The sequence below is a fragment of the Pelophylax lessonae genome (assembly GCF_965119305.1).
Source record: "Pelophylax lessonae genome assembly, chromosome: 3".
Taxonomy (NCBI): Eukaryota; Metazoa; Chordata; class Amphibia; order Anura; family Ranidae; genus Pelophylax; species Pelophylax lessonae.
In genome coordinates this window covers 656,467,455-656,491,559 of record NC_138770.1, presented here as the reverse complement: position 1 = coordinate 656,491,559, position 24,105 = coordinate 656,467,455, and the positions used below count along the sequence as shown (strand labels likewise).

Below are 24,105 nucleotides of genomic sequence, written 5' to 3'. Positions count from 1 at the left end.
ATTTTAGTAGGGGTTCCCTGAGACCTGAAAATACGAGGGCTGTACCAAAAGTAATGCAAAAGTGGGGATAACATTTTTATTAACTTACACAGGTCATTCAAATTTCACATGCTGGCAGACTAACTTTTCCTCTATAGTAACTCTTACTCTTCTTCACTACATGTAAATAATGGATTCCAAGCAGAAGCAACATGCCTTCGTTGAAGTTCTTGACAAAGAAGGGGTGCAGGCTGTCCAACATCCCCAGAAGGGTACAGAATGTTTACGAAGATGACACCATTGACAAGAGTAATGTGCACAGATGGATGAAGAAGTTTAGAGAAGGGGAAACCAGAATTGAAGACAAACCATGCAGTGGGAGACTCATCAGTGAGTGGATAAACTGATTTGCATGGACAGACAAGTCACAAGCCGTGAGCCTGTTGCACAACTAGACTGTGGTCCCAATGTCATTCAGAAGATGGTGGAAGTCTTAGGGCAGGGGTGTCAAATTCAATTTCATCAAAGGGCCGCATAAGCAGTATGATTGCCCTCAAAGGGCCAGTTAGATCTGGGGTGCGCTACATACAGAGTGCAGAGTTCAGGAGTGCATTATGTACAGAGTGCAGGGTTTAGGGGTGCGGTATGCACAGCATGCAACCCATTTCCCTAAAGCTTTTTCGCATTTCTCTCTACCTGGCCTGGCTCTAGTACCTACATATGTAGGCGGCTCTGCCTCGCCTTGCAAAGAGGTTTCTCTTTCACTCCGATTCCCGAGATCCGTCCCTGCCATGAGTGTGTGCGGCATCTGTTACTTATGGGAGTCGCTGTGCTTGAAAGTGACAGCAGAGAGCGGAGGGCCAGAGCTTGTTGTGGTGGAGTTCCTCCATGTTCCAACTGCAAAATAGGGTGCGGGGGCCACTTGACAAGGCCTGGAGGGTCATATTCGGCCCGCGGGCCTTGTGTTTGACATGTGTGTCTTAGGGTATCGGAAAGTGTGTACAAAGTGGGTACCACAACAGTTGACACCGGATTTGAAGGAGAGAAGTTTGGAAGTCTGCTCTGATCTTCTGGAAGCATTTGAACCCAATGAAGACACTTTTTTTGCTGAACTGATGACAGGGGATGACACATGGGTGTATCCTTATGACCTGTAAATAAATAATCAGTCTATGGAAGTGACACTTAGGAAGCTTAGAGAACCCATTAGGAGGAAGGGAAAAAACAACAATCTGAAATGATCCACATTCACCACGACAATGTGCAACTACACACATTTTTGTCAATAATTCAAGCAAATGGCACATTTTCGGCAGGCCAGTGGTCCCCCATCCACCGTACAGCCCAGATTTAGTGACCTCCGACTTCCACTTGTTCAATTCAATGAAGGACAGTCTTCAGGGAAAAACTATTTGATGACACAGATGAGTTAAAAGTGGCTGTGAAGAAGTGGGTTCAACTGTGCACACCTGAATTTTTCCAAAGAGGATTCAAGAATTGGGTTCAACTATGGAGCAAATGCATTGCTTGTGGAGACTATGCTGAGTAGTAACTTTGTATACAGGAAGAGATACTCTACTCAACATGTGAAAATTGAACAATCTCAGTAAGTTAAAGTGGAAGTAAACCCTCCTATCATTTTCAGCCAAGGAAGCTGCCTACTTGGCCTCCGTTTAATCTCCAACTGCCATGATGCTGCACATGTGCTCAGTTATGAACCAGCCATTGGGAGGGTTTGACAGTTTGGTTGAGAGTACAACCAATGTGACAGTTACATTTCTGGCACGTGCCAGAAATGTAACTGTTTTTGATACTATTAAATGGATGGGTTTACTTCCGCTTTAATGAAAAAAGCTATGCCTACTTTTGCATTACCTTTAGTACAGTCCTCATAGTTTATGGGTTCATCTGGGGTAAAAAGGTTGGGAAAGGCTGCTTTACCGGCTAATGATTTGTGAACTAGACATTCCCACGGTAGTTCTATAAATTAAGCAGCCAGCATTCTGCTTCAGATATTGCAGGGATATCCAAACAACGGCCCTCCAGCTGTTGCGGAACTACACGTCCCATGAGGCATTGTAAATTTCTGACAATCACAGACATAACTAGGCATGATGGGAATTGTAGTTCCTGAACAGCTGGAGGGCCATAGTTTGGACACCCCTGAGATATTGTATCTAAACATTCATGATGTAACATACAATGGGGTGAAGTCTGTAAAAAGTGTGCCATCATTCATGTTACCCTAGGCCAGTGGTTCTCAAATCCGGTCCTCGGGACCCACCAACAGGCCAGGTTTGCAAGATAACTAAATTACATCACAGGTGATCTCATTTGCTTCTCAGTGATTGCAGTATTCTAGTCTGCATCCCCCAAGGTAATACTTAAAATCTGGCCTGTTAGTGGGTCCCGAGGACCGGAGTTGAGAACCACTGCCCTAGGCAGCATGATACCAAAAACAACCTTCTCTAAATGCATGTAAAACTTATGAGTAATAATAATACAAATATACATTTATACACATTCACACACTACATATGCCTTTATTTACAAGAATCTGAGCATGGGTCCTTACAACTAGAATGTAAATATACCCATGCAGATCTTTTGATACCACAAAGAAACACAGATTGAAACAATACAGGTCAGATAATTACTATACAAGTCTAAACTGACATACTACAAGCTTTTGATAACAGGACTTATGTGGTTTATGAAGAATGACTCAAGTCTAGAATAGCCATGGACATCCTGTTGCGTTCCATCTTGGAAACTTAAGGCCCCTTTTCAGATCATTAGGAGCTATAGTTTCTCAACAGTTGCCCAAAGTCAATCTAGTGAAAATGTACGAGACATGGGGGACATTGTGCATGGATACTGCCATGCAAAAGACGTGAACATGGCGGATGTGTACCTGAACGCGGTACAGATACAGACAAAACAGATGGACTAAGGAGGACCTGTAACTAGTACTACACGATAGTTATGGTAAGCCTTACCTGAGTACTCAGCAATTTCACCTGCATTGTGAGAGCAATGGCAAATGGGGAAGCGTCAGGGATAACCAACAACTGAAATAAGTAGTATTTCTAATGCCGAGGCAAGCTAGATCAGCATTAGAGGCATGCAAACACAAAATGTTTAACGTATGAGAATGACAGGAAAAGAAATAGATATAGAACTATTGTTTAGTAAATATAGGTATAAAACACAGGGCTTAACAAAGACATTAACATAATTTATTACATAAGCTTCTTTATCTTTTAACCCTTGCCTAAGTTCCTGTGTAAACTGCTGCCATGATCACTGCCCTAGGTTTCCGGTTTCGGGGTTCGCTACTTTCTCTTGCGGTATCCTATGGAGCCACCCTTGCATGCAGGGACTAGAGTTGTGTTCCCCTGCACTGTGTGCATCAAAAGAAACACACAGCCCCATAGATTAGGATGGCAAGACACTTCCTTCCTCACTCCTCCTTCCCCCTAACTTCTCCAACCTAACGAGACTGCTCTGTTCATTGTTAACTATTTACTGTGAAGACTTGACGTTCAGGACAGCAGCACTGATAGAGGAAGAACCAGCAGAACTTAAAGTGGTAAACTGCAAGTTCTGGGGAAATAATTTTAACAAACTGGGGAATGTTTACTTTATTGTGCTCATTGTTTTAAAGTGGAGCATCACCCAAAAAAGGAAGCTCTGCTCGTCTGTTCCCCCCCCCCCCCTCTGCTGCCACATTTGGCACTTTTTGGGGGAAAACCAGGTACCCTCTCCCACTTCTCCGCCGCAGCAAAGTGAGCCAGAAGTGGGAGCAGGTACCTGTCAAAACCAAGTACCCTTTGCCCCCTTTCCCCCAAAAAGTGAGCCAGAAGTTCAGCCTCCCCTTCTTCCCCCCCCCCCCCATAGCCAGCTCATTCCCAAAGTGCAGCCTGATTTGTGCATGTGCAGTAGGAAACGGGCTGTGGAGCCACAAGGCTTCAGCACCAGCACCCGAGACCCGACTGAAGAATTGCCTTGGGTGAGGACACCGCTGGATGCCTGGACAGGTAAAGTGCTCTAATAGTAAAAGTCAGCAGCTACTGTATTTGTAGCTAACTTTTGATTAATTTTTTATTTGGGGGTCCTTTTATTCTAAAAAAAACACAGAGGGTCTAAAACGACTTTAATTATAAAGACTATTTTTGGTTGCACATATTTTATTATGAACTTTCTGTTTATGTCATTATGTTTTCTTTAACTTTGTCTTCCCCAGAGACATCGTAAAACCATTATGAAAAATGTATTGTTTAACGCCAAACATGTACAAAAAAGAAGTTTTTCTGTCATGTAAGCCCAGTGCACTTTTTATATGCTAAGCAAAAATTAAACATTTAAGACAAAAAAAAAAAAAACACTAATTATATCTTCTAATGCAGCTATAAAAGGTGGGGTGGGGGTAGGGAGGGATGCATTTCTAGCAGCTCTGTGCGTGTAGCTGGATGTAGTTACATGAATGACACCATATTCTAACTTTGCTTATCTTGCATCAGTAAGGGATGTCAGGTGGGGAGGTGGGCGATGGCAGATGATGCAAGAGTTTGTAACAAAGTTAATAATGGATTAGCTATGAACAATGTCACTAGCTACTGCAATTCAACTACCTTCCTTTTAAGGATGCAACAAACTTTTCCCAGTTGCAAGATGCATATAACAGTTTCTCATTTTGTTTCTAGGCTAAGTAAGAGTTACATAAAACATTGAGTTTTTTCCTTGTTAAAGCGGAGTTCCAGCCATTTACTCACCTGTCCAACGGTCCAGCGATGCGGCCGCCGGAAGCCTCGATCCTCTCCCTCGGCGCCGGCATCACTGCTGTGGGCACCCGGCTGTTACAGTTTGCGGCTTCACAGCCGGGTACCCACTGCGCATGCGCGAGTCGCGCTGCGCGCCGTGATTGGCCGGCAATCTTCTGGGACCTCTGACGTGTCCCAGAAGATTGCAGGGAGGGAGGGGGAGAGGAGAACTTCCACTCAGGGCACCGCGGCACTCCGAGCGGAAGTGGGAGCGGGTACCTGTCAAAACTAGGTACCCGCTCCCCCCCCCCAAAAAATGACATGCCAAATGTGGCATGTCGGGGGGTCAGGACTCCCTAAAGCGGAAGTTCCACTTTTGGGTGGAACTCCGCTTTAAGTGCACCTGAACTAAAAATCTTTCCTATTTAATGAGATTTGGAGTGAGATTTGATGATGTCACTACTGTGCTGCTCACTGTTCTCCTTGCTGGAGAGGGAGCAGTATCGGAGGACCTGCAGTGCAAGAATCTCCCTGCTTCTGCTCCATTCATTCCATGGATCTGTGCATTCTTCTACTCTCCTGCTGCTTCTTAAAGCGGCTGTAAACCTTATAAAAAAAAAAAATAAAAAAAACCTGCAAGACAAAGGCATAATGAGCTAGTATGCATCGCATACTAGCCCATTATGTGTAACTTACCTTAAAACGAAGCCCCGACACGGACCCCCGGACATCGATGCGGGCGCTGCCATGATCCCTCGTCGTCTCTTCCGGGTTCGGCGGCTCCGGCGCGCTGATTGGCCGGAAGAGACGGCTCCGGCGTGCTGACGTCACTCCCGCGCATGCGCGCGGGAGTGATTTTTCCGGCAAGCTCCCGGCAACTTAATTGAAGGTCCCCCCGGACCTTCAGAGCGCGAGCGGCTGCATGCACTGTAAATATCTCCTAAACCGTGCCGGTTTAGGAGATATTATTTGTACCTACAGGTAAGCCTTATTATAGGCTTACCTGTAGGTAAAAGTGTCAAAAAGCGGGATACTACCGCTTTAAATATTCATACACCAGTCATCAGTAGAGGGCAGCTCTGACATGAGGAAGCAAGGATGGATAGACCTAGATGGCTGCCTCCACACAGAGATATTATGCAGAACAGGGCATGGTAAGTCAGTAAAGCTAGGGTCACATTTACAGTGGATATAAAAAGTCTACACACCCCTGTTAAAATGTCAGGTTTCTGTGATGTAAAAAAATGAGACAAATATAAATCATTTAAGAACTTTTTCCACCTTTAATGTGACCTATAAACTGTACAACTCAATTGAAAAACAAACTGAAATGTTTTAGGTGGAGGGAAGTAAAAATGAAAAAAATAAAATAATATGGTTGCATAAGTGTGCACACCCTTAACCACTTAAGGACCGTGCCTATTTTTGACACACTTTGTTTACAAGTTAAAATCAGTATTTTTTGCTAGAAAACTACTTAGAACCCCCAAACATTATATATATTCTTTTAGTAAAGACATTGGAGAATAAAATGGCGGTCATTGCAATATTTTTTGTCACGCGGCATTTGTGCAGCTGTCTTTCAAACGCCATTTTTTTGGAAAAATTACATTTCACTGCATTAAAAAAAAAACTAAACAGTAAAATTGCCTGTTTTTTGTATATTGTGAAAGATGATGTTACGCCGAGTAAATAGATACCCAACATGTTACAGTTTAAAATTGCGCACACCTGCGGAATGGCGACAAACTATGGTCAATAAATCTCCATATGCAATGCTTTAAAAATTTTTAACGGTTACCAGTTTAGAGTTAGAGTGTGGCTCTTTTTTTTTAAATTATTGCTCTCGCTCTGGCGATCGTGGCAATACCTCACGTGTGGTTTGAACAGCGATTTCATTTGCGGCGTGACTTCGGTATACGTTTTCTTTTGTGTGCAAGCTCACGGTGACGGGGGCGGCTAAAATCTTTTTTCCACCACACTTCCAGAGCGGTGGAAGGCGGCATGAGGGGGCGTTACCGTCGGAAAGCTGACCGCCGGCTCTAAAAAACGGTACTGGGATGATGCCTCTAGCTAGAGGCATCATCCCGGTACAACCACTTAAAGTCAGCTGACGTAGGTCTACGTCAGTTTGCGTTAAGTGGTTAAACAAATACTTTGTTGCAGCACCTTTGAATTTTATTACAGCACTCAGTCTTTTTGGGTATGAGTATAGCAGCATGGTACATTTTGACTTGGCAATATTTGCCCACAGTTCTTTGCAAAAACACTCAGAATCTGTCAGATTGTGAGGGCATCTCCTGTGCACAGCCCTCACCAGATCTCCCCACAGATTTTCAATCGGATTCAGGTCTGGGCTTTGGCTGAGCCATTCCAAAACTTTAATCTTCTTCTAGTGAAGCCAGAAAAGTTATGAAATTATTTATCTTTATCTCATTTTTTCACAGAAAGCTGACATTTTAACAGGGGTGTGTAGACTTGTTATACTGTATCTATTGTATATGTTCATTTCAATGTGCTGCTGTAGCTGCAGAAAATATAGGAAAAAGGTCCCTGCACCATGTGGTTTCTTGCACACAAAAAAGTGCTACATTTTAAGTTGTGTGGGGGTTCCATTACAAGTAGAATTATAGGCAAAACTTTTTTTTTTTAATTTTTAATAGAGCAAGGGAGGGTTATAACCCCTGTCAGATTTTTGTTTGCCATCTGTGTACCATTGTGGAGATTTCCCTTCACTTCCTGTACCATAGGCAATTAAAGGGAATTCCTTGGGGACCCCCAGGTCACTAGAACTAATGTACCCATTGGAAGATTTCACCTCAATTACTTTTCTGGGGACAACCCAAAATTTGGGATTTGCTTTTACTTTCACTTTTAATGATAATGGTAAACAGGGTAAATAAAGAAGGCAAATCTTCTTAGCAGGGGCACAGACAACAATAAAAACCTAATACAGTGCCTTGCGAAAGTATTCAGCCCCCTTGAACTACTTTGCGACCTTTTGCCACATTTCAGGCATCAAACATAAAGATATAAAACTGTAATTTTTTGTGAAGAATCAGCAACAAGTGGGACACAATCATGAAGTGGAACAAAATTTATTGGATATTTCAAACTTTGTTAACAAATAAAAAACTGAAAAATTGGGCGTGCAAAATTATTCAGCCCCTTTACTTTCAGTGCAGCAAACTCTCTCCAGAAGTTAAGTGAGGATCTCTGAATGATCCAATGTTGACCTAAATGACTAATGATGATAAATAGAACCCACCTGTGTGTAATCAAGTCTCCGTATAAATGCACCTGCACTGTGATAGTTTCAGAGGTCCGTTTAAAGCGCAGAGAGCATCATGAAGAACAAGGAACACACCAGGCAGGTCAGAGATATTGTTGTGGAGAAGTGTAGTGTAAAGCCGGATTTGGATACAAAAAGATTTCCCAAGCTTTAAACATCCCAAGGAGCACTGTGCAAGCGATAATATTGAAATGGAAGGAGTATCAGACCACTGCAAATCTACGAAGACCTGGCCGTCTCTCTAAACTTTCAGCTCATACAAGGAGAAGACTGATCAGAGATGCAGCCAAGAGGCCCATGATCACTCTGGATGAACTGCAGAGATCTACAGCTGAGGTGGGAGACTCTGTCCATAGGACAACAATCAGTCGTATACTGCACAAATCTGGCCTTTATGGAAGAGTGGCAAGAAGAAAGCCATTTCTTAAAGATATCCATAAAAAGTGTTGTTTAAAGTTTGCCACAAGCCACCTGGGAGACACACCAAACATGTGGAAGAAGGTGCTCTGGTCAGATGAAACCAAAATCGAACTTTTTGGCAACAATGCAAAATGTTATGTTTGGGGTAAAAGCAACACAGCTCATCACCCTGAACACACCATCCCCACTGTCAAACATGGTGGTGGCAGCATCATGGTTGGGCCTGCTTTTCTTCAGCAGGGACAGGGAAGATGGTTAAAATTGATGGGAAGATGGATGGAGCCAAATACAGGACCATTCTGGAAGAAAACCTGATGGAGTCTGCAAAAGACCTGAGACTGGGACGGAGATTTGTCTTCCAACAAGACAACGATCCAAAACATAAAGCAAAATCTACAATGGAATGGTTCACAAATAAACATATCCAGGTGTTAGAATGGCCAAGTCAAAGTCCAGACCTGAATCCAATCGAGAATCTGTGGAAAGAACTGAAAACTGCTGTTCACAAACGCTCTCCATCCAACCTCACTGAGCTCGAGCTGTTTTGCAAGGAGGAATGGGCAAAAATTTCAGTCTCTCGATGTGCAAAACTGATAGAGACATACCCCAAGCGACTTATAGCTGTAATCGCAGCAAAAGGTGGCGCTACAAAGTATTAACTTAAGGGGGTTGAATAATTTTGCACGCCCAATTTTTCAGTTTTTTATTTGTTAAAAAAGTTTGAAATATCCAATAAATTTCGTTCCACTTCATGATTGTGTCCCACTTGTTGTTGATTCTTCACAAAAAAATTACAGTTTTATATCTTTATGTTTGAAGCCTGAAATGTGGCAAAAGGTCGAAAAGTTTAAGGGGGCCGAATACTTTCGCAAGACACTGTAGGTGTTCTAAATCCCTCTCCACTCTATCCAAAACATAAAAAACGATTTGCCTATAATTATACTTTAGGGCACCCCCGTGTGTATGCTAAACAGCAGCATGCTCTGCCTGTGGGTGCGAAAGCACATGCAATTTGCATAAGAAACCCGCACAAGTGTGAACCTAGCCTAATGGGGGAATGATTAGATCCCAGGGGCCTACGGGCAATAATGGTGACTAACCATTTGAGATCTTCATGTGTTTTTTTATGGGTACAGTCACTGCATAGATACTATTTAAAATATTTTTCTATGAAAGTTCACTTTTATAAATTGCTGAATCAAGCTGTGATGCTGCATTAAAGCTTAAGCGGATGTTAACAGTTCTTCTTTACAGGGACTCTCACAGGAGAGATGGGTAACAACACCACAGCCATAAAAAATGGGCAATCCCTTATACGCTACGATTGCTCTGAAGGTGGCGCTCAAATACCATGTTATTGTTTATAGAGGAAGAACATGGAAAAGCTGTCAGAAACCCCTGCACTTGTCTTTTTTCCTCAGGATAAGCAACCAATCAGGTGATAATATACAATCTACTGTGGTGTTGGGGTAATTATACTCATGTGGCAGATGCTTTTACTACTGCGTTGCGCCAGTGTAAACTGTATTTTAGGGCATGGCATCCCACTTTTATTGAACAAACCAAATAGTTCACATGATCATCAGTTGCCCACACAGGGGTTCTTCCACTTCAACCTGAACAGACAACTTAAAATGCCTAGCCACCTGGCTTACATGTCAGCAGTACTGCTGCTCCTCCTGCCAGTCCCTCTGACTGTATTGTCCAGCTCTCCTGCTTCACTTGACTCTCTTAGCTTTTAGTTGCAGCTCCCTGCTTCACAGCCCACTCCTGGCCCCTGGATAGGAGTTCTCCTGACACCCCGATAGGAGCACACCTGACTCTGGAACAAGACCTCCTGTCTCTTGGCTGGGGCACCTCTGACCCCTGGTGGACACCTTCTGTCCCCCAACTCCTGGCTTGGGCTCCTCTGACCCCTAGTGGAGACCTTCTGTCCCCCAACTCCTGGCTTGGGCTCCTCTGACCCCTGGTGGAGACCTTCTGTCCCCCAACTCCTGGCTTGGGCTCCTCTGACCCCTGGTGTAGACCTTCTGTTCCCCAACTCTTGGCTTGGGCTCCTCTGACCCCTGGGTGAGACCTCGTGTCTCCATTATGGCAGATGTCTCCAAACTGGGAGCCCTGAGCTATCTTCAGGCTTGAGTATATAACGACCCTGCGCATCTGTGTACTCACACAGGCAGCAGGCATGCAGTAAATGCTGGACACATGAGTGAAGGTTCAATCTCATCCAAGACACTTTCAAACCTTCAAACTCCAGGCACGATCTAGGTTTACAGAATCCAGAGAAAAAGTGATTATAAAGGTTTAATTTTTTTTTTCATTAAAATAACAAACATTATACTTACCCGCTCTGTGTAATAGTTTTGCATAGAGTGGCCCAGATTATCCTCCTCTCAGGTCACACGCCAGCGCTCCTGGCTCCTCCCTCCTGTTGGTTGCCCCCACAGCAAGCAGATTGCTATGGGGGCACCCGAGCTGAACCGCTGCTCTGTGTGTCCATTCACACACGGAGCCGAGGCTTGGCCCCTTCCCCTCCATCCCCTGATTACCCCACTGGCTGTGATTAACAGCAGAGGAAGCCAGTGGCTCACGCTGCTGCCAATAGTCAATCAGAAGTGCAAGTCTCAAGAGAGGCAAGGCTCTCGTGGACATCGCTGGATTGAGAGGGGGCCCATGTAAGTATTAGGGGTGGCTGGAGGGCTGCTGCACACAGAAGGTTTTTTACCTTCATGAATAGAATGCATGAAGGTAAAAAAATCTTGTAATCTCTAGTTACATTTGGCTGCGGTGGCTCCCCACTTATTATTTAAGACCCTCTTGGATTACCATTGGGTCCCTTGACGGGTCTGTGCCCAGGCAATATAGGACACAGCAGTCTCCATTTTGGGTGCCTCTCCTATCTAAAAAAATCTTGTGCCTTTACAACCACTTTAATGTGAATGTGTCATTTTGTCTCACATTTTCACAGTGGCAGGGCCTCACACTGTCGCACTATCCAATCAGCTAAAGAATCAGCCAGTGTCATCCACTGATTGCCATAGACCAGCCATTTTTAATCAGGGTTCTGTGGAACCCAAGGGTTCCTCCAAAATTTACCAAGGGTTCCTTGGTTTGTAGCTGACTGACCTCAAATTGTATGGTGCCTATATAGTTCCAGGGCCAATGCCAACAGTGTGACACCAATGACACTTAGCTATCTGTAAAGATGACTTCCTGACCACCACTGTAAGGGTTTCAATCTTCCTACTGACCACCAATGTAAGAAGCATTTGTCCCATTGGACCGCAATAAATTGGTTTTCGCAGGGGTTGCCCGAGACCTCAAACTTTTTTTTAGGGATTCCCCCGCAGTAAAAAGGTTGAGATAGGCTGCCATGGACAAATGATCATGGTGACCCAATCCTGCCAATAATAATCTTTTAAGGGTACAGTAATAAATAACATAGCAACCTACAAAGTCAAATGAGTAAACAAATTGATTAAAAATTCTTTGGCTAAAGCAATTTATAACTTTAGGATTAGGATTAGCTGCACTCTGCAGGTTTGTATTTTTTAGTCGTGATACCCAAGACATCTTTAACTTCCTTTCCTTCCACCACGGGAACATAGATCGACTTGTGTATAACCAGGGTGCCCATACATGGATCAAAATTTGGCTGGTTCCTGTGGAACCGGACAAATTTCCATCCATGTATGGCTAACTTAAACACTGCACAAGCAAATATCCCCCTATCTAGTACCACTGCAGAGTTAACAAATAGTATTAATGAAATTATGTATCAATGGACGTGGTCAATAAATCACAGGGAAATCACGCTGAAAAAAATAAAAAAAGGATCTATAAAAAATGATTCACAAAAGATTTTCTTATGCCCTAAAATACACTACCTTAATCAGTACTGCAAATGAAGACCTGTACATGGCAGGATTGCTTAGTACCAGCTGATATAGCTCACAGACTGGGAAAAGCTATGTTGCTTCTATACAACACAGGAAACATCTAATACTATAGCACAGTAATGGCAAACCTTGGCACCCCAGATGTTTTGGAACTACATTTCCCATGATGCTCATGCACTCTGCGGTGTAGCTGAGCATCATGGGAATTGTAGTTCCAAAACATCTGGGGTGCCAAGGTTCACCATCACTGCAAGCACTACAGACTGCAATGTCATGGCAGAATGGACGCCATTGCAGATGTTCGTTTATTACACTGAATGTAATATATATAATCCATTAGCACACACAGAGGTAAATATTGTCCGACGATGACTGCAGAATACACATCACTCTCACTTCTTACCAATTTGTCCTGTGGCAACAACATTCTTGTACTTTGGATGCTGATTGACAGTCAGACAGAGAATATCATCAGTGTGTTCCAAATAGAAGCTCTGACTTCCTAATTTCAAACAAAACATAAGGTTAGAATCTTTGTCCTTCCCAGAAAGAGTGATAGGAGGACACAAGAAAATACATTTAAGTAATAATTATACATACATGGATGACAAAGCTTAAGAAAGGCAAATGTTCACCAAGACTGCTAGTTATAGAGAAACTTCATTACCCTCTTTTTTTCCCCCTTACCTTGACAGTTAGTGCCGGTTCACACTTGTGCGATGCGGGAAGGCACGAATATGCAGCGTGTTCCCGCATCGAAACCGCACAAGAGGCAGTTCACACTGCCATATGCGATACGTTGGGGGTGTCAATTAAATGTTAACGACACCCCCAGTTTGATCGCATATCGCAGTGCGATCTTACAGTTCGCACAGGATCGGATCGCACAAGTGTGAACCACTGAGCGATCCGATCCTGATGCGGCTGAAAAAAGGGTCCTGTGCGTCTTTTGTGCGGGTGCAGTGCGAATTTCAGCCATACAAAGTGTATGGCTGAATTTGCATCCGCACAGGAGATCGCATGTAATGAAGGAGCAGTGCGCTCCGATATTACATGCGATCAGCGCACCCGCAGTAGTGTGAACCGGCACGTAGTTTGTCCTCAAAAGCATTCTCACCCGTCTTGTGAATCCAGCGTTATCTGGTGTAAGCTACTGCTCCATCTCAGCACAGCTATCTTCTCTTCTGAGGTCATTGGGAGACCAGCAGGTCTTCCAGCTTCCTGGTTCTTGCCGCTGGCCCCCTGATGACGGGATGCAGCATATGTGCAATGCGATGGAGTTTGCCCGGGGTATGCGCACTGCAGTGCAGTGCCCTGAACCTTCCTGGGATGCATGACGTCAGTATCCCAAGATGTTTTAGATGGGGGAAGTTGGGGGTAAGGTACGTTGTTCCCCACTAGGTGAGAAAGCCACAAGTTTAGCTGGAAAGGTACTTTACTTCAACCCCCCCCCCCAAGAAAAAAAATATATCTGTATGTGAAAGGGGGAGGGGGGTGTAGGTGAGGGGAAAAATCATAAAAAGTTATAGATGAGGGTGGAGGTCCACTTTTACCCCTAAGGGCAAAATAAATCTAAATGCCTAAACACAATTTGAAAACTTTGACATGCGTTAGTAAAACTGTACATATCATCACAACTACTTTGTGCATCCAGGTGGATTATACAGCGTTTTTCCAGGACAAATTGGGCTTTCTTTTGGTGGTTAGTAGTAATGGATATCTCCTGATTTTTTTTTTTTTTTTTTTATATCAAAAGGAAAAATAAATGTAGCTGTATATTTCTTACTAAAACTATAACTTACTACGAAAAAAACACCCCACACTAAATTCTCCTGCTCCTGTCGATTCGCAGCGATACCACATATGTGTATGTTAGTTTTTTTGTACCCATAGTACAGCCCAAAAACCATAGTCCTGATTTTGCTTTTTTTTATCCTGCCTAAAACACACCGACAATAAAAAGAAACAAAAAAACTGACCGTGACCTTTGACCCAAACACTAACCCTGGCACTGACCTAGATCAAACCTTGCTCTAGGTATTTTTTTTTATTTTATTTTTTATTATTATGTTTTTTTAAACTCACTTTTTTTTTTCTCTGCAAGGAGAGAGAGATACTAATGCATCCACTGCATGGAACCGAACGGTTCGGCTCGCTTTTGCGCTTTTCCGCTGCATGGAACCGCATGGTACGGTGTTGGAAAGGTTCAGTACGGTAAAGTACGGTGGCGCTTTTCCACTGCATGGAACCGAACGGTTCGGCTCGCTTTTGCGCTTTTCCGCTGCATGGAACCGCATGGTACGGTGTTGGAACGGTTCAGTACGGTAAAGTACGGTGGCGCTTTTCCACTACATGGAACCGAACGGTATGGGTCGCTTAAACAGTATCACCTCGGTTGTGGTTCCAAGAGGGCCGTACTGATACCATATCCCACAATCCTTTACATGCAGCCTTGACTGTTTGTCACTACTAGCCACTGATTGGTCAGAGAATCGTTGTTTTCCCACCCACTTATTACTTTAGTGGAAAAGCAAACCGTACCAAACCGTACCGAACCGTTCCAACACCGTACCATGCGGTACCATGCAGTGGAAAACCAAACCGAGCCAAGCAGGGCCGAGTGGAGCCGGTACTTGCAGTGGACAAGTGCCATAAGTAACAAAGGGAGATACGCAAATACGCGGCCCCACAGAAAAAGCCCAGTCCAGTGGGGCCACATATTTGTGTACCATAAGGAGAAGGGGTTAAACATTGACGGACATTGCCTAAAAAGAATCTGGACCCTCCGCTGTCAGAATATTCTGATCAGCAGCTGCAGACTCTGCTCTTTTTCCAGTATGTACCTTCAATAGAAGTCGATCAAACAATAGTTAGGCATAAACCAGGTGAAATCATTATGAACTATGTATATTTGGTAATACCATGCAGAATAGATTATAATATTTTTGGCTGTTATTATTTAACCATACCTGCAGAAATGTTCTGTACAATGCCAGCAGCAGCTGCGTGATAGATAATATCAGCACCCTCACCAAGGTAATGGAGGTTATTACGACAATCAAAGCCTCTGTAGCCGAACACATGCTCCAGAGAGAGATCCTGCAATACAGTACAAGGCAGTAGTTTACAGAGGGTGTGATGATAAAATATACAAATACTCTTTGTAAAGGTTGATAGTATAACTAATCCTATGTGTCAAGTCAATATTTTTTCCATTCATTCGTTTCTCAGCCATTCAATCGCATAAGAAAGGCGAGGAACCAGGCTGAGCAGTGTCGCCTAGAATTACCCCTAGAATTACGCCTAGAATAAACAGCTTTTCCTTAGTGCTGTTCCCAGGCCAGCTAAACGATTGAGGCCTGCCAGTCTGTTCCTTGTCCCTGGGTCCTGGTTTCTGGGCCTCCACCCATTTGGCTGGTTTTGGAAAGTGGAAAGGTAGCGCTGGAACCCAAAGGTTATCTTACTGGTATTGTTATCTTGTGGCTGTCACTGTCTTGCTATGCCTCATGGGATGTGTAGTTCTGCAACATCTGGAGGGTCACAGTTTGCATATCCCTGTCTTAAGGTATGGATGTTGGTGTAAATGATCTGGTTCCTGAGCAGGCATCTTCTACACTCCAGCGGATCTCCACAGTCTCCTTGGCTTGTTGTGGAATGTAATGAGAATTGAACTTGAAGCGTCACACCGCTGCTAAGAGGTCCAGATACAGCTATATTCCATTAAAAGTCAGGGGTACAATACAAAAGAGTTGCCAACGTGTTTCAGGGGTCCAAGCGCCCCCTTCTTCAGAGCTTGACTGGCACAATGTGAATAAGCCAGAAGTGAACTGGACCTACAATGGCATTTTTTTCAATGTGAAATAAAAGCACAGGCCTTATCAGCAGCTTGTTTGGTAGCTTGGACCCCCCAAAAAGTTTTTCCTACTTTTTAGATTGTACCCCTACTTTTAATGGAATAAAGTTGTGTCTGGACCTCTTACCAGTGGTGTGTCTCTTCAGTTTCAATCCTTGGCCCATTTGGATGCAGCTGGTTCAGCCCTTGAAAGGACTTCCCAGTAGGCATCCATATAAGATGCCCAAACCACCTCAACTTCTTGACTGGATCTTTTCAAATCAAAGGAGTATTTAATGAGTGGATATGAAAACAGTGTTTCCACAGCTATTCCTGTCTGTCACCCACTGTGCTTCAGACCGCTCTCATGACCAATGGGCCATACATATTTATATATAAATATACAGTTCATAGAAACATAGAAAAGAGAGGGGAGAAAAAGACTGAATAGTCCATTGAGTCCATTACTTTTTACAATAAAATGTGTTAGAAGATTTTACACTATTGGCGCCTTTTTCTTTGTTGGGCTGGTCTGCTGGCATACCCTGGTTACTGAGAACCTACAGCGGCATAGCCATCGGTGTCATTGGGTCCCTGAGGCTACCTATCTACACGTTGGGGGAGTGCATCAAGTGACTACATCGCGCATTATATCTGTGGTCTGGTAAGAGGCTCAAGGCGTCTTTGGGTGTCTTGCTGGCATATGGTGTATTTGGACCCATCTGTACTCTGCTGATTTTTTATTTCAATCTGGTAAGAGGCTCTACGTTTGGTGGTGATTTCTCTTCCTTTCCTATCACTGGGATAGAAACACACGTTTTACGCTTATCTTTTGGTAAGCAGCCTCACAATTGGTGAAGGATACTTACACTTTATGTGGTGGAACATAAAATTGGATCAATATAATTTACTTTCTTGTACGGTATCACGCTATGGAATGTTTTTTCTTTTTTATGTGATATATGGCAATATACATCGAGTATCCAACGCATGAACTCCATGTGATCACCTCGGCATGTGAACTTACCTCAGCATATGAATCTTGCAATTTATAATTGCCCTTCCGGTAAGCACAATTCCTAAGGGACTTTGGAGGCTGTTTAGGACTCTCAACACTATTTTTGACATTATTCACAATCTACGTTCACTTTGGGACATTCATTTGTTGGACATTTATTTGTTGTTCTTTTTTACTTAGCGCGACTTATTGTATTATATAGTCCATTGAGTCTGCCCAGTTTTTTTTGTTTTGTTTTCATGATTTTTTTTTTTCTTCGTTTTTTTTCCCCATAACTTTATTGTCTGAGTATAGATCTATGTTTGTCCCAAGCATGTTAGTTTGACGTCATGTCCCTGTGGTCTTGATTTTGGTTTCATGTTGACATTAAATGGCTAAAAATTTGGGGATACCTGACTCTCATACCTATATGAGCTGGTTGGACATCCCATTCCAAATCCTTGTTCATGAACCCCTTCCTGCGATCATGTGACCACTGTGACAGATACCTATATACATAGTACATACCTCAACCACTTTCTTTTTCTTATTAATGTTGTTCTTCTGTAGTTTTTCTGGCTGAGGAGCCGCTCTGCTAACCGATGGTCTAAAAACATATAAATGGACAACTGATCAAAGAAACTGTGGCAATTACATCTCTTTTTTAACAGTTTTATACACATTATTCATTTTCTTTGCAGCTGTGTAAAGTGAGGCTTTGGAGCAAGGCCTAAACATTGTCTAAACTTGCAGGGGTCTTCAAACTATGGCCCTCCAGTTGTTCAGGAACTACAATTCCCATCATGCATAGTCATGTCTGTGAATATCAGAGTTTTACAATGCCTCATGGGATATGTAGTTCCGCAACAGCTGGAGGGCCGTAGTTTGAGGATCCCTGGTCTTAGAGTCGGTTCACACTGGGGCGGCACGACTCTGTACTACTTCGGGGGCGACTTGTGCATTCCCATGCACCACGACTTCGGAGCGACTTGCATGGACTTCACATAATGGAATCTATGCAAGTCGCTCCGAGGTCGCCCCAAAGTAGTACAGGAACCTTTTTCTAAGTCGGAGCGACTTGTGTCGCTCCTATTAGAACGGGTCCTGTAGCGGTCAATGGACAGCGAGGGAGCGCGACTTGTCAGGCTGACAAGTCGCCTGACAAGTCGTGCTAGTGTGAATCGAGTCTAAAGCTTCACTGAGAAATACAATGTAACAACATCATTGTTACGTTGAGTCTGATTTACTAAACAACTTGAGATTCCTCAGGGGCCACATACTGGCCAGGATTTCAGTATAAACACAGTCATTTTATGACTTGGGGAACCATATCTTACATTATCTACTATTGTCTGTTAGGGAAATACTAAAAATGTGTGCGGCCCTGAGCCCATGAGGACTGGAGTTGGGCACTCCCGCTTAACACAAAAAATTGTGTGAATATTCACTTCAATTATCCGATCATGTAAAAAGAAAATTCTACTTGTTTCACCGGCACAACTGGATAATTGAAGTGAATATTCACACCGTTTATTGTGTGAAGATTCTCAACTACTTTAGAAAATCATCCCAATTGCATTTACTGTGTTTTGTGTTTCTTTATGTGCAGATCATTGGAGTGGTCTTTGATCTACACATGATGTCAGTTAAAGCAACCTTACAAGTAAAAAAAAAAAAAGAATTAGCCCATAAAAAATCATGCCTTTCCTTTTCCATTTTAACTTGGCCATCGATGGATCGAAATTTAGTCCGTTCAGCAGGGACCGGACAAATTTCAATCTGTCTATGGGCAGGCTGGTTGTACTGAAGTCGATTTATTTACAACCAACCTGTCTGGCTTTTTTGTACGATTACTGCCGCCAGCTATAGGCAGCAGCAGCAATCTTTGTATTCTGATGGCGGGGAAACCTCCCGGTGTCAGAAAACAATACTGCAGCAGAAGGGATTCCCCCATCAACACTGTCTGTGTGGATGGAGGAATTGAGCGATTTTCTTTCCTTTATGTAATTTTATTACTACTTGTTGAAGGAAAGAAAATTGCTCAATTCCCCCATCTATACAGACAGTGTTGATGGGGGGATTTAGCAATTTTCTTTCCTTTGGATGAAGAAAAACAAAATTACATAATCTATATATAACAAGCCTATTTTTTAGAATTTTTTTTTAACCAATAATATTTAAACTTTTTTGCTTTTATTTGTTTTGTTAATTCATTTTTGTTGGTGCACCATTAAAAAAAATTAGCAAAAAAAAAAATGGCTTTAGTTTATTTGCTAATAGCTCTGTAATGCTTTGTGCCAGAAACATAATTTAGGTGTTGTAATAGATGGGACAAATGAATAGAATAAATTTATATTGTGACACTAGTCACTAGTTGTTTTAAAACTGTTGAAAATAACATCTATTTCTATGGTTTGCATAAAAATAATAATAATATTAATAATAATTTAAAGATAAATTAATTTTTGCAAGATAATATTACCAACAAAAAGCCCTGTTTGACCTTAAAACGATTATAGATGTGTTATTTGATTAATCACAGTTATTGCTGAATAAACAAGACAATAGCAGAAATTGCTCTGGTCCGCAAGGAATATACAAGTGCAAGGGCTGAAGTGGCTAATATTCTATAGAATACGGAATTTGAGTTGCTTAATGCTCCATTCACACTTGTGCGACTTGTCATGCAAAGTCGCATGACAAGTTTTTTTCCTATGTTTTCCAATGATAACCATTGCTATATGTGCAACCTAAAGTTGCAGCGACTTCAGAGTAGTTCATGCACTACTTTGGTCCAACTTTCATGCAACTTGAGGGCCAAAGACTTCAATTCGAACCCTCAAACGTTGCACGAAAGTCATACTTGAATGTTATACAATGCAACAATTGTTCAACATTTGTCCATTATCACTGGTTAAAGCCAAAGTCATATCCAAGTTGCACCCATCCAAATTTGCATCAAAGTTGCACTCCAAAGTCAGCGCAACTTTGAAGTGGTACAGATGTGAATGGAGCCTAAATACTGACATTGGTATCAAGCTGCTATACATAGGGCTATACAAGTGAAGTGAAGGAACCTTTTGATTGCCCACACATTTGAGTAGGAACTGTACATCTATCCAAAATAATTTAAAATGGTAACTCATTTCAAACAGTGAATAGTTTTACTGCAATACGAATGATGGCAATTATCACAATATATAACATTACCTTGATCCCCTTGTAAGCAGCAAATAAAACCAAGTGAAAAACTTAGTGAATGTTTGCTGAGGACACCTGAGCATGCGTTTCATGCACAAGCGAGGGTCAAATGAGCTTTGATTTGCTGTACAAATCAAATGAACGCATGCCAGCAACTTTCAGACACATTGGTGCATTGGTCTGAGAGGAAGGGAGAACCCACACTAGTCAATATGAATCATGATAATCATCGCAAATCATGTGCTAAAAGCCCAAAAAGTGCTGGAAAACAACAAACAATGGGGCCTATTTACTAGGCTTGAGTCATTAATGGTGAATACCAGTTACAATTGGAACTACTTGATATAATTTCTATTCTCTTGTTACTGTTTCCACTAATAGTACATGTGAATTCCACATTGACTACTGTATAGCTATCATGAAACTGCATGAAAAAAAAAATACAAAACCTACTGAGCAAAATAAACTGTGACTTAAATGGTCTGTCCACACAAATCTGATATTTCAATATCAGTAGATGCCAGTGGATTCAATTACATAGTGATTTGTCATATCTGTAGGGGATGTTTTTTTATTTTTTTAGATATCCCCAGTTGAGCTCTCCACTCTGCTCAGTTGCTAGAAACAATAACAATTTTTAATCCTTATGCTGTTAGCATTAGTAAATAGATAGGAATTATTATTATATTAACTTTTTTTTATTTACATTTCTTCAGTTACTTCCTGGTTTCTGGCCCAGGCCAAAACGATGTCATACATCCCAGGAGTCTTTATGGGCATTTTTTTTCCTTTCATCTGGAGGGGGGAGCTTTCTTAGCCAAGCACACCCTCTTGCCTGCGTGCCTGAGCTAAGGGCAGATGGGTTCCAGGAAGTAAATGCTACATGAATCATCTGCCCTTACTCAAGATGGCTACAGCTAGAAAGGCTAGGGGTTGCTTTTCCAAGTCATTTCTCAACAAAATAAAGCATAGAGACATGGATGGATGGGGCATTTGCTTTGATAAATAAAAATGAAATCAATAGATTTCAGTTTGCGGTGCTCAGATACGGTTAAACTCCACTTTAACCTCCTAGGCGGTAATCCCGAGCGTGACTCGGGGTTGGTTTTTCATATCAGGAGCGGTAACCCCGTCACGCTCGGGGTGGATTGCAGAGAGCGCAGCGGTGTTCTCTTACCTTATCCTGGCGATCCAGCGATGATCTCTCATTGCTGAGATCGCCAGCCGAGAGTCCCGCCGCTCCTCCGTCGGTCTGATCACTTCCTAGTTCCGTTCCCTGCAGCAGCAATGCTGCATGGGAGCGGAACTAGGGAGGGAAATTCAAAAAAAAAAAAAAAAAAGTTGCACAAAACACATTTTGTATTATATATATATATATATATATATATATATACGCATATATATATATATATATATATATATATATATACACACCGGTATATATATATATATATATGCATATATATATATATATATATATATATATATATATATATGCACACACACACATATATATATATATATATATATATATATATATATATAAAATTATATTATTGATTCAATTATAATTCATGCGTTATATATATATATATATATATATATATATACACACACACACATATATCTATAATATATAATGCATGAATTATAATCTAATCAATAATATAATTTTATTATATATATTATATATTAAATAATAAAATAATATTATTGATTCGATTATAATTCACGTGTTTGTGTTTCAAATTTATCACATCTGGGATGTCTACTAGACTCTTGTTTTGGTCAGGTTTAAGTCAGTAATTACTAAGAATTGTAGGCCTATAATACATAACGCCAAATTTCCATGAAAACAATTGTACCGCTTTTGGTATGTAATTCCTGACATAATCATACCGCCAGGGAGGTTAACCACTTCATCTCCTTAGGAAATTTCCTTACATCCTCAGGTTGAAATGGTTATACCGGGAGGATGCCTGCACTTGCAGGCATCACCCCAGTGTCAAAGGTTTCAACTGGTAATGGGCTTTCTTGTAGAAGTGATCCAAGTGGCTATACAACCGCTCTATCACTTCCACAGGGAGTTGAAAGGGGCCATCCCTCCCACCACCTTGGTGTCCATTTACCATGTACCCACTTTCCGTCTGTGATGTAAGAAACCAGAAGAAACAAGGATTTCAAAATTTCCAGTTTGAGGTTTACAACCTGTTACCAGCTTGTAAAGCATCTGCTTAAACCAATCTCCCTTTTTTAGATGGTTTTGAAGGCAGAGGAGAGATCTGGGGTCTAATAGACCCCAGATCTCTACATAAAGAGTACCTGTCATGCTTATTGCTAGTACAAGGGATGTTTTGCAATAAAATTGATAAAAAAATAAAGGGACAGTGTAAAAATAGTTTTAAATAAAATATATAGTAAATAATAAAATTATAAAAAAAGAAAGTTGCTGAAGTGAAATTCTATGAGACATATTGAGCAATATTATTCAATCAGTCAGAGTGCTTTCTGTGAAGCACACTGTACTTTGCTTCAGCAGAACTGTTGTACAGGTTTTATTATTTTCCAATACACATGTACATGTCAAATTTAATATATACAGTATCTCACAAAAGTGAGTACACCCCTCACTTTTTTGTAAATATTTTAGAATATCTTTTCATGTGACAAAACTGAAGAAATTACACTTTGCTACAATGTAGTGAGTGTGCAGCTTGTATAACAGTATAAGTTTGCTGTCCCCTCAAAATAACTCAACACAGCCATTAATGTCTAAACCACTGGCAACAAAAGTGAGTACACCCCAAAGTGAACATGTCCAAATTGGGCCCAATTAGCCATTTTCCACCCCGGTGTCATGTGACTCACTAGTGTTAGAGGGTCTAAAGTGTGAATGGGGAGCAGGTGTGTTAAATTTGGTGTCATCGCTCTCACTCTCTCATACTGGTGGGGGGTCAGCCTGTCAGTTGTCAGACCATACGCCGCACACTGCATCAAATTGGTCTGCATGGCTGTCATCCCAGAAGGAAACCTCTTCTAAAGATGATGCACAAGAAAGCCAGCAGTTTGCGGAAGACAAGCAGACTAAGGACATGGATTACTGTAACCATGTCCTGTGGTCTGGTAAGACCAAGATAAACTTATTTGGTTCAGATGGTGTCAAGCGTGTGTGACGACAACCAGGTAAGGAGTACAAAGAGAAGTGTGTCTTGCCTACAGTCAAGCATGGTGGTGGGAGTGCCATGGTCTGGGGCTGCATGAGTGCTGTCGTCACTGGGGAGCTACAGTTCATTGAGGAAACCATGAATGCCAACATGTACTGTGACATACTGAAGGAGAGCATTATCCCCTCCCTATGGAGACTGGGCCGCAGGGCAGTATTCCAACATGATAACGACCCCAAACACACCTCCAAGACGACCACTGCCATGCTAAAGAAACTGAGGGTAAAGGTGATGGACTGGCCAAGCATGTCTCCAGACCTAAACCCAATTGAGCATTTGTGGGGCATCCTCAAACGGAAGGTGGTGGAGCACAAGGTCTCTAACATCCACCAGCACCGTGATGTCATCATGGAGGTGTGGAAGAGGGCTACAATGGCAACCTGCGAAGCTCTGGAGAACTCCATGCCCAAGGGGGTTAAGGCAGTGCTGGAAAATAATGGTGGCCACACAAAATATTTACACTTTGGGCCCAATTTGGACATTTTCATGTAGGGATGT

The 24,105-nt window shown here is 42.1% G+C and overlaps 1 protein-coding gene across 6 annotated transcripts in view; it reads right to left on the bottom strand.

Moving 5' to 3' along the window:
* The window catches only part of EML6 (EMAP like 6), a 321,021-nt gene that overhangs the window by 18,514 nt on the left and 278,402 nt on the right, over positions 1–24,105 (bottom strand). For 3 of the 6 annotated variants that reach the window (XM_082249282.1, XM_082249284.1, XM_082249285.1), the window contains 4 exons: positions 17,711–17,789; positions 15,323–15,452; positions 12,757–12,855; positions 2,979–2,999 (listed from right to left, as the gene is read on the bottom strand). In XM_082249282.1, the coding sequence (XP_082105408.1) occupies positions 2,979–2,999; positions 12,757–12,855; positions 15,323–15,452; positions 17,711–17,789 (329 nt within the window). Of the gene's footprint in view, positions 1–2,978; positions 3,085–12,756; positions 12,856–15,322; positions 15,453–17,710; positions 17,790–24,105 lie in introns of all 6 variants that reach the window. The other 3 variants (XM_082249283.1, XM_082249286.1, XM_082249287.1) reach the window with 2 other exon arrangements.